The sequence below is a fragment of the Vombatus ursinus genome, unplaced genomic scaffold, assembly GCF_900497805.2.
Source record: "Vombatus ursinus unplaced genomic scaffold, bare-nosed wombat genome assembly UNPS02014780.1, whole genome shotgun sequence".
Taxonomy (NCBI): domain Eukaryota; kingdom Metazoa; phylum Chordata; class Mammalia; order Diprotodontia; family Vombatidae; genus Vombatus; species Vombatus ursinus.
In genome coordinates, this window is record NW_020954558.1 from 1214020 (window position 1) to 1224720 (window position 10701).

Here is a 10701-nt window from a genome sequence, read left to right on the forward strand (position 1 = left end):
TGGGCTCACAAAGAGTCAGACACGACTGGAAAACAATTGAACAAAAAAATGACTACTTTTAATCCTGTTTCTCTACCTGGTATTATGCTTTACAATTAGCACTCATTTCAAAAAAGAAAAGGACTTCCATTCCTGCTCCTGACAGCACAGACCCCAAGGAATTCTCTTAACCTTACTCAGCACAGACTCCAAAGGAATTCTCTTAACTTTACTCAGCACAGACTTCAAGGAATTCTCTTAACTCAAGCAGTCTAATCATTCTCTTCATGAGATATTTTCCTTACTGAGATAAAACACCTGATCAAAGCTTGACCCACTTCATTTCACCTCTTCCTTTCTCTACTGGTTCTTTCTTTTCTCCTTTCCTCAACCACAGTTCAAATCTCCTCCATTAGCTGCATTCTCCCAGATCCACTCTCTCCCCTTCTCTTCAATTCCTTCCTCCACCTAATGGTGCCTCCTGAACATTCTCTTGTTTCTAGCAAACTCTCCTCATGGCCCAGATGCTCTTCTCCAATATCAGGAAACAGTGACTGAACTCTACTCCTCCTCTCTTGATTGACAGGAAAAAGCATAGAGGTGACCCTCCCTCCCTATCTCAGCTCTATTACATGACTGTGACCCAATGGGATTTTCTTACCCTAAAATCAAAAGGCAGCAAACAATCAATAAGCATTTATCAAGTATCTATCACATTCCAAGCACAGAGGCTGCTTGGAGAGAAGAGTGGCTTCTAGGAAATAACAGGCAAGCATGCACTCCAGTGAGATTGAGTTGTATCCCCAGACTTACTCTTACTCAACAGAAGATTCAAGGCTCTTTTACTGCCCAGATCTCCAGAAATAAGGACTTGGGGGGAGAGGCAGCTTGCTTAGATAGAGGAAGTCTCAAGGCATTAAACCAAAGAGTATCCTAATAATCAAGAGACCAACAAGGGAGCTCACTTCTGTGGAATGTTTGGTTATCAGTGCGGAGTGTGGAGTTGACCAGCCAGTACTCTCTCCTTTCTACTCCATTCTTGATAGTGGACAGGATGGCACTGAATCTTTCCCAGGCCTTTCCTATCTCTTTCCTGGGTATGGTTTAGCACATGATCTTTTCTTTGACCACTGCCCTCCTTCCTATCTTCTCTAGAGAGATTTAACAATTCACACCTTGTCATGATAATTGGGTTGATGTTTAGCCTAGAGGCAAAGTAATGCTCTTCTCCCCTTCCCCAAGACCTCATGGATATATTTCAGCTATTTTCCTGAATTTCTATCAGTTGAAAGTTATTAGTACAATCACAATATTGTGGAGCCCTCAGGCAAATTCTTGTCATTCCAACAAAGGTTTGGCTTTCTGCCTTAATTTAAATTTCTTATATTTTTAGCCAATCCTGGGCAGCCTGCTTAGATAGAGGAAGCCTCAAGGCATTAAACCAAAGAGTATCCTAATAATCAATAGATCAACAAGGGAGCTCACTTCTGTGGAATGTTTGGGTTACACCTGCATATCAGTAACTGGTAATAATGGTAATTATTTTCTTCTTCTTTCCCTCAAATATAAGGAGACTAGGGGTTAGCTCAAAATATACAGGAATTTAAAATAGGGCAGAGAGTAAGACTGGGTCTGGGAGTATAATTCACTCTCCTAGGAGTTCAGCCTTTCCTATTGTTTCCTAGAGAAAGGAGTATGGGTGCAGCCAGTGCCAGGAGCCAAAGAAAATATCACACCTTAAAGTATTACCCTTCCTCCGAGGGAGCAGATAAAAAAACCTGAAAAGCAAGAAGGGAACAGAAAAAATTAAGTACTATATGATCAATGTTACACTCCACAGTGACACTAAAGGATGTTAGAAGTGGGTATAACTGTACAGAAGCCTGGATTCTGCTCCTCTGTAAATGGCCAGTATTGCAGAGGACACATTGATCTCCAGCTGCTTCTGACTCAGGAGTAGAGTAGTAGACTCTTAGAAAGACTTTTTTGTGCTATTGTTGTTATGATATTGCCATTATCTCTGGACTTTTGCTAAGAAAACATTTCTGCCTGCCTGTGGCCATCAGTTCCTACCACCTTAGGCTGCAACAATCAAGGACTAGATTTCCTACTCTCTGCTGTCCCCAAAATGATCAGGTAACTGCCCATCTAGTGTCAAACTCCTACTGCTCCATGAACTCTTGGAATACAATTCAATGATCACCAACATCATATGAAAACATGGGGACTTTTTCTTGCCTTTTTACTGCCTTAATTGATTGCTGGGATGTTCTTAACCCTCAAATATCCCAAGAGACAAGTGTCTTCTACTCCTGGAGCTCAATATTAAGCCATTACACATCGTCAGATTCTGAAAGGCATCACAAGCCTATGGCTTTGACGGTGGTTACTGACCCGGGAGGGCTGAAAGAACTGAGGCAGGAACTGATCCAAGATCCCCTATGGGAAAGAAAAACAGAAGACAATGAGAGACCCATCTGTTACATAAGTAGGTATTTGGGTACTGAGAGTAGGAATAGAAATGGAGGACAGCATTAGGGAGTTGATTTCAATGGGTACCTAGAGGAGTTGGAATGAAAGGTGCTGGGCCTGAGCCCCACAAAATGTGTAAATAAATGCTTGTTGACGGACTCAAACACTATAATATAATTTATAGCTTTGTACTTTCTTCTGTGTCTTGGGGTTGCTGAGTTTGGGAAGAAGGTGTTTCTCTAGTTGTTGCTGTTCCCTCTGCCCAACAGACTCAAAACCCTCTCCAACTTGTAGTCTGGGTCTAGTGGCATATAAACATGGTTCTACAGACTGGTCTGGTCAGAATTCAGGAAAATATTTGGGCAGAATAACTGATGACTGTGAATACATCCAGGTATATGTGTATGCAAACATATTTATATACATGTATATTATATGCATGTATGAGTGTGTGAGGAAAAATGTGTGAAAGTAGGAGTGCATTTAAATCATGTAATGTGAGATTGTATGAGAAACAGACATAGATAGGGGAGAGGATATGCTGTGTACATGTATAGATCTCTGTGTACACATGAATATATTTTCATGTTATATTAAATATGAACAAGAAAGGGTCAGAAACATACAAATCACTGCTGGCAACTAGGAAACAGCCTCCTGACCTGGGGACTAGGAGCAGATGATAATGTTGGCATCAGAAGCAGGGTTGGTGCCAATGTCAAAAAGTAGTCTAAGTTGTAAGTGAAAAGACTTGGCCTGAAAGAACAGGGATTGTTTTCCTGTTGTCTTTGTATCATAGTGTCTAACACAGAGGACGTTTGTAATATCTATTTGTAGAACTGAGATGGGTAAATTACAGGGCTTCAGGTTTTACAGTTTCTTCAATTTAGTGCAGTCAGATCTTTTGGGTATGTGTTTATTTTTATGCTGGGCTAGGTGAGGCCAGTCCCTTTCTCCAGGTCCCTCTAAATCTGTATTGGATGTTCCTATAACTACTTCTTTGCCAAGTCTATCAGTGATGGCAGGCACCATTCCTTCCCCAAGAAGCTCTCCCCCATCCCAGACCCATGGCATTAGAGCTGTCATGGACCTGGTATCAATCTAGCAACAAGCATTTATTAAGCAGCTACTACCTGCCAGCCTCTGTCCTAGGTGCTGAGTATGTAAATACAGAGCTTAAAACCATCCTTATTCTCAAGATTACATTCTAAACCATATATAGACAGAGGGTCACAGCAAGGAAATCATGTGTTTCCAGCATGAACAATGTGGAATTTTTTTATTAATTGGAGTAATAATTATCCAACTATTCAAGCAATGTTCTTTGAGGCTGGCCAAAAATTCAGCTAGTCTTAACTCCTTCATTTTACACATAAGGAAACTGAGGCCTCAAGAAAATAGGTAAGAGAGTCAGGTAGCATTAATGAGTCTTATGACTATAAATCTAATGTTCTTTCCACCATACTACACCACTTTCTAACTCAGGGAAGTGATGTTGATAGAAAACCTCCACTACCTGATTCAAAGGCATGAAGGTCATATGAGGAAAAGCACAAGTGTGTGAAAATATGAGGGCATGTATATGGATGTAATGCATGATTGCATATGCAAATATGTACACACATATATGAACATAATATACATACACTATATGTACATGCATGTATATGCGCACCCACCTACCAAATTCCAAGCTACTAGATCCTAACATTTCCACTATTATCACTACACTATTCATAAAAACAATTGATGTTTATATAGTATTTGAAAGTTTACAAGGTACATTATGTCTTGCAGGTCACCTTCATGTCTTCTGCAACTCATTTTGTCTTCATTCAGAGCTAGATGGAGAACTATCATCTATAGACCTGGATTGCTCTGCGGAGTGAATGACTATCTAGGCTAAAAGCTGCTCTCATTATGTTACTGCCATTATCATAGGATCAATAAGAAGGGCCCATATGGCTTAGACCACAGGTTTCTATGAGGGTCTCTCTACATAGAGATTCCAGGTGCTCAGCTACCACTGGGTCCCTGCTTACCAGGGCTTCATGGGACTCCATTTATTTATCCACTACATACAGGGTTGTCTGTCTACAATGTCTCTTATTCTTCACACTATGCCATATCTACTACTGAAATAGTATTTTAGGGGATAAGTACAGAATAAATGTTAAAGTGAAAATATTTTGAATGGGAATGTTTAAAGTGGAGGAATGAATGACTATTACATAGAAGTCTATGGTATGTAGGAGAGCAGAACCAATTATCCTGGTGACAGTAGATACTCAAACATCCAATTATTTCTGTCTGAAGTGGCCCTGGATTACCAGTGATAGAGAAGAGCATGATAAATCTTAATATGGAGATCAGTGAACAAAGTAAAACAAAACTCTAATGACAAACAACAACAAAAAGAATTTTCCATGGGAGCCATCATTACCTAGGGGAGAAACGGCTTGGTGTAGCAGGAATAATGGGGGAGTCAGGAGAGAAACCAAAGGGAGCTGTCTTTGTGGGAGTGTCTAAGATTGATTGATAGCCTTGTCCCAGGGATGAAATTCCACTGCCAAGCAGGATCACAGATGGACTTCTAAGAGTAACAAAAATCATGGGAGGAGTCCAGCACTTGGGCACAGATCTCATGACTGACATCCCACAGAATCCCCGAGTGACTAGTGGCAGCTTCAACTATCTGCCAATGGCACAACCACAGCACCCATTAGACCTCTCTAGAGGGCAATCAGACCTAGAACAGGTTTTCCTACATTGGCCCTCCTAGTATGTGTGTATATATGTATGTATGTATGTATGTATATGTGTGTGTGTATGTGTATACCCCTGTTATTTGGATGGTATGAAGCTAGGTCTGGGTATGTAATAACTTTTTCTTAGTCCTAATCATATTTGACTTCCCTGAAGTTTCTGACACTTCCAACCACCATTTCCATTCTAGAAAATCTCTCTTCCCCTTGTTTCTGAAACACTGCTTTCTCTTGGTTTTTCCTCCTGCTTCTCAGACTGCTCCTCAGTTTTTAATGGATAAGTATCCTTCTGCTTCCTATTAAATGTCAGTGTGCCCTCAGGTTATCTCTCTTAGCTTCTCTCTATATACTCATTCTCTCAAAGATCTCAACAACTCCTATGCATTTAATAATTTTTATGCTGATTTCTCATATGTATATCTCTCTATCACCTAAGTATATCTATATTTATATCTAGATTGCAGAAAAAAAGTTACAAGTTGTCAGGGCTTGTGGAAGATGGAAATTAGTGCATGTGTTCCACATGGTAATGACTGAATCTGTCTCCAGTGTATCTTAGGTTTTTGCATGGAAGAATTCTTCTTTCAGTTGATGAAGTAGGATGCAGTCTGCATTCTCCTAGAAAATTCCAGGTGGCCTCTTCCCTCCAAGGTGTTAAGGTATTGGTCTATTAATTACAGTCTCTATTATCCACAAGGCCTTGAATGAGAACAAAGGATAGCTGATCTTGAAGCCTAACTACTGTGTTGTTACTCCTCTTCTCCTGTCCCCTCACCTCCCCTGGATTTTTTGGGGAGGGGGGGGAGGAGAGACACAATTAAAGGTGAAAGAGTAAAACAGTAACAGAAGAGAAAAAGAGCACCAGAAAGATAGCACTGAGCATGGAGTCAAGAGAGATCTGCATTCAATCCTGCCTTTGACACTCTCAGGGGTGGTACAGGGAAAAGACAACTAGGAGCCATATGATCTCTTCCATCCAGTGACTCTCTTCTGTCCTGGCACCCTCTCCACTGCACCACCTAGAGGCTATATTAGATGACCAAACTGTCTTAGGTAGCCAGAAAGAGTGCTGGAGGGTTGAAGATTAGCTAAAGTGGAACCATGCTACTTACTAAGGTGCCCTGGAGATATGTCACCCAAGAGGGAGAAAATTTGGCAGAGAGTAGAACTAGATCTATCAATGACATGTCTAGAAGACACCTGCAGGTCTCAGAACTGGTAATGTTAACTACCCCTCAATACATATGCTCTGATCAAATGTATCCCCATGTGTATGTATCCCACATACAATTCTTATGCATTTCTTCTCTTCTTACTGATCATATGGATTTGTAGGAGAATAAGTTCCCTCTACATTAGTGGTGTTAAACACAAATAGAAATGGGGGCTACTAATCCATACATAAGGATTACTATACTTAATTTTAAAATATAATATTATCTGTATTTTATTATTTTAAATTTATTTAAATGTTTCCCAATACCATTTTAATTCATTTCAAGCTATACTCATGAGTCTTGTGGGCACCATGCAGCCTGAGGGCCACATTTTTGTCTCATCTACTCTATATTACTTTGAGCAACTTTGATTTAAATTAAGTGTATAATTTTGATGATTAGTAAAAGTAAACACACTAATGATATAGGAGTCAAGAGCAAAAATTTGCAAAATAGTATGGACCAAAAAGGGTCTAGCAGGTGGGGTGGCTCTCTGGGAACCCATGAGTGAACTTCCATATATGGGTGTAAATGTATATTTTCATGTATATCAGAGTTTATGTATATATGGGTGTTTACTTCATGTCTGTGCTTAAGTATACATATAGGCATAAGAACATTTATTAGTCAACAAATATTCATTAAGTGTCTAGTATATGTAAGACACTATGCTAAGTACTGAAGACACAAAAAGAGGCAAAAAACAATCCTCACAGAACTCACCATCCAGTTGGGGAAATTACCAAACCAATATGTACAAATGACATACATATAAACTAATAGAAAATAATTAAGAGAGGGAAGGCACTAGCATTAAAGGGTGTCAGGAAAACTTTAGTGTAAAAGATGGTATTTTAGTTGGTACTCAAAGCAGCCAGGGAAACCAGTAGGAGGAGATGATGAGGAGAGTATTCCAGGTATGGGGGACAGCCAGAGAAAATGTCAATAGGTTAGAGATGGAGTATCTTATTCATGGAAAAAGCTAGGTCAGGGTCACTGTTTTTGTTGTTGTTGTTATTGTTTTGCTAGGCAATGGGGTTAAGTGACTTGCCCAGGGTCACACAGCTAGTAAGTGTTATGTGTCTGAGGCTGGATTTGAACTCAGGTCTTCCTGACTTCAGGACCAGTGCTCTATCCACTGTGCCACCTAGCTGCCCCAGGTCAGGGTCACTGGATCTAGGAGTCCACTATCTCTCTCCTGTACTGTTACATTAGCCTCCTAATTAGTCAGCATCTCATCTCAAATCTCCCTTCTCTCCATTTATCATACTACTACATGTACAATGTCACAAAAGTGACATTACTAAAGCACAGATTGGATCATGTCATTTCCCTTATCAATAAACTCCAGCACTTCTCTTTTACCTCTAGCATGAATACAGTGTGGGTCTGACCATTCCTCCCTATTACTAAATAAGAGCATTGCCAATATTTGTCCATCTTGCCCTTCTAGGAGATATATTATCTGCTAGAAACCACAAGACTTTAATTTACTCAATGGTTGGGGAACAGGCCTAGGCTCCTGCAGCACATCCCCTTAAGTTTTACTGATGGGACCCCATTAATGGATAATCTGAGGTCCAGGATGACAGATAGAAAAAAAATGTACTGAGCCAACATTTATTACTGACCTGAGGAGGCTGGAAGAACAGAAACAGGAACTAATCCAAGATCCTCTATAGGAAAGAAAAGCAGAAGATAATGAGAGGCCTATCTGGTACATCCGTAGATAGTTGAGAGCTGAAAGCAGGAAAGGAGATAAAGGATAGCATTAGGGAGCAGATTTCAGTTTGGGCCCTGAGGAGTTGGAATGAAATGAACTGGGTCTCAGCACCACAAACTCCACAAACAAAGGCTTCTGGACTTACACAAATATTGCAATATGACTTGTAAGCTTTGAAAGGTTAACTATATGAGATAGTGAATCAATCAACAAGCATTTATTAAGCACTGACTATGTACTAGGCACTCCTATACTAAAATATAGTATACTATATGTAGATAACCAGGAGTTCAGGAGGAGAGAGAGATCTCTGCAGGCTGATGGGTTCCAGAAGATTTCTTGAAGGAAGTCTGACTTGATCTGGGCCTCAAGGAAGTAGGAGGATCTTCTGCATTGTCCAAGGGGAGGAAAGGAGAGGATCTGGGGCCCTCTTGTCTCCAGTTGAGTAGAAACTTGGCCTAATCTTGTTATTTTGTTGGTTCTTGTCTTTGAATTCTAAGTGAATAAATATGGAATTTGAACTTTTTTAATGATTGACTTCACATGTTCAAACTAGATACTGATATTAAGTGGGCAAAACCATTTAACACACACCAGGGTTCTTACAGGAAGTTTTAAGTGCACAGTGAGCTTGTGGTTTAGAACTCAGTGTTTCCTGCTAAGGCTGAACTAGTCTCAGAAACCCAGTGAGAGATGGGGTCACAAATATAACACCACTATTTCAAAGATCCTGCACAGTTGTCTCCACTTTAGAACTTTAAATGACAATTCTTGCTATTTCCTATTTCTTCTCTCCTCCCTGATGCAGGGTACCTGAATATCAAGTTCTAAATAGGAGTATGGGCCATCTCTGAACTCTCTGCATGTCTATGGGGTGACCTGTTGATAAAGACCCATTAAGGTTTGGGGTAGCTAGGTGTCACAATGACAGAGCACTGGACCTGAAGTCAAGAAGACTCTTCTTGAGTTCAAAACTGGCCTCAGACACTTAGTAGCTGTGTGACCCTGGGCAAGTCACTTAATGCTGTCTGCCTCAGTTCCTCATATGTAAAATGTAGTGGAGAACAAAATGGCAAACCATTCTAGTATCTTTGCCAAGAAAACCCCATATGGGATCAGGAAGAGTCATGACTCAACAGCAAAAGGTTATTTAATAGAACCAACTTTTTTCTCATCCTTGCTATTGTGCATGCCATCTGACTGACTTCCTGTTATTTAGCACTGATAAAAAAAAATTCTACCCTTGTTCCTGACTCAGCACAAATTCCATGGAATTGTCTTAAATTCAGCAGTCTAATCATGCTCTTTCTGAGACATTTTCCTTGTGCTGAGATACAACACTTGATCAAAGCCTGAGACCCATTTCACTTTATCTCCTCCTTTCTCCACTGGTCCCCACCCCACCCCCTTTCTCAGCTGAGGCCACAGCTGAAAACTCCTCCATTAGCTCCATTCTCCCAGATCAACCATTTCCCTTTCTCTTCAATTCCTTTCCCCACTTACTGTCATCTCATGAACATTCTCTTGCCACCAGCAAACTCTTCTCATGGCCCAGATGTTCTTCCTCTCCAGTATCAGGGAACAGTGACTGAACTCCACTCCTCCCATTTTGATTGTTAGGAAAAAGTCTAGAGCTGACTCTCCCTCCCAATCTCAGCCCTATGTCATGTATCCCAATGGGATCCTTTTGTTCTGAAGTCAAAAGTCAGAAATTATTATGTAAGCATTTGTTAAGTACCTATGACATGCCAAACACTGGGCTAGGTACTGGGGAAAAGAACATAAAAATGAAATAGTGCCTGTCCTGAAGAAGCTTACATTCTTTAGAAGGAAACTACTTGTGAAAACAAAATCTATAGAGTGAATATGAGGTAATTTTGGTCTGGGAGAAGCCCTAGAAAAGGATTCCAAGGAAGAAAACAAAGTAGGAAGAGAGGGAGGAAGGACAAAGGGAAGGAGGAAGAAAGGAAAGGAACCTGAGTGGCCTTGCAAGTGGGAGGGGTAAGACCCAGCTCTGAGGCAGACTCTTACCCTTCCTGGCTCGCCTCCACAACTCCCTCAGGCCCATCTTCTCCCAGATGCTCAGAGCAATATCCCAGGCCTCCTGCTGCCCAAGAGAACTGACCAGGAGATCGGCCACTTTTGTGAGATTGGCCCCCTCCAGGCAGCCCCGGGAGAGATAGTCCACCAGCCACAGCTTGAATTTCTTCAGCTCCTCTGAAGTCAGGTGCTCCAAGTGCCGAACCAGCTGGCAGCGGACACTCTTGGCCATTACAGCCGCCTTTGCTGCCCTACCTCCGAATAAGTGGGACTACGGGGAAGAGAAAATGAAAATGAAGTGGTCTGGGGTAAGCATCAGTAGGTCTAGGCCATGTGTCTGAAGCTCAGAGTGCAAAAACCAGGAGTGGAGCTGCACTGGGACCTCCAGATTTCTAGCTAGACCACTGGCCAAAGCGGGTAGAGGGGAGGAAGAGTCTGACTGGGCTCAGGGGCCAGGCTTCTTTTTCTGACTTAATTCTTAACTGCCTGGCCTACTCCCTGCACC

At 41.2% G+C, this 10701-nt stretch overlaps 1 protein-coding gene across 1 annotated transcript in view; it reads right to left on the reverse strand.

The window, feature by feature from the left end:
* LOC114046074 (NACHT, LRR and PYD domains-containing protein 3-like) overlaps positions 1 to 10466 on the reverse strand; it is a 68910-nt gene extending 58444 nt beyond the window's left edge. The window contains 2 exon segments of the mRNA XM_027866303.1: positions 8065 to 8109; positions 10188 to 10466. Coding sequence (XP_027722104.1) covers positions 8065 to 8109; positions 10188 to 10428 — 286 coding nt within the window. The 5' untranslated portion in view covers positions 10429 to 10466.
* Between the last annotated feature and the right edge of the window lie 235 nt (positions 10467 to 10701).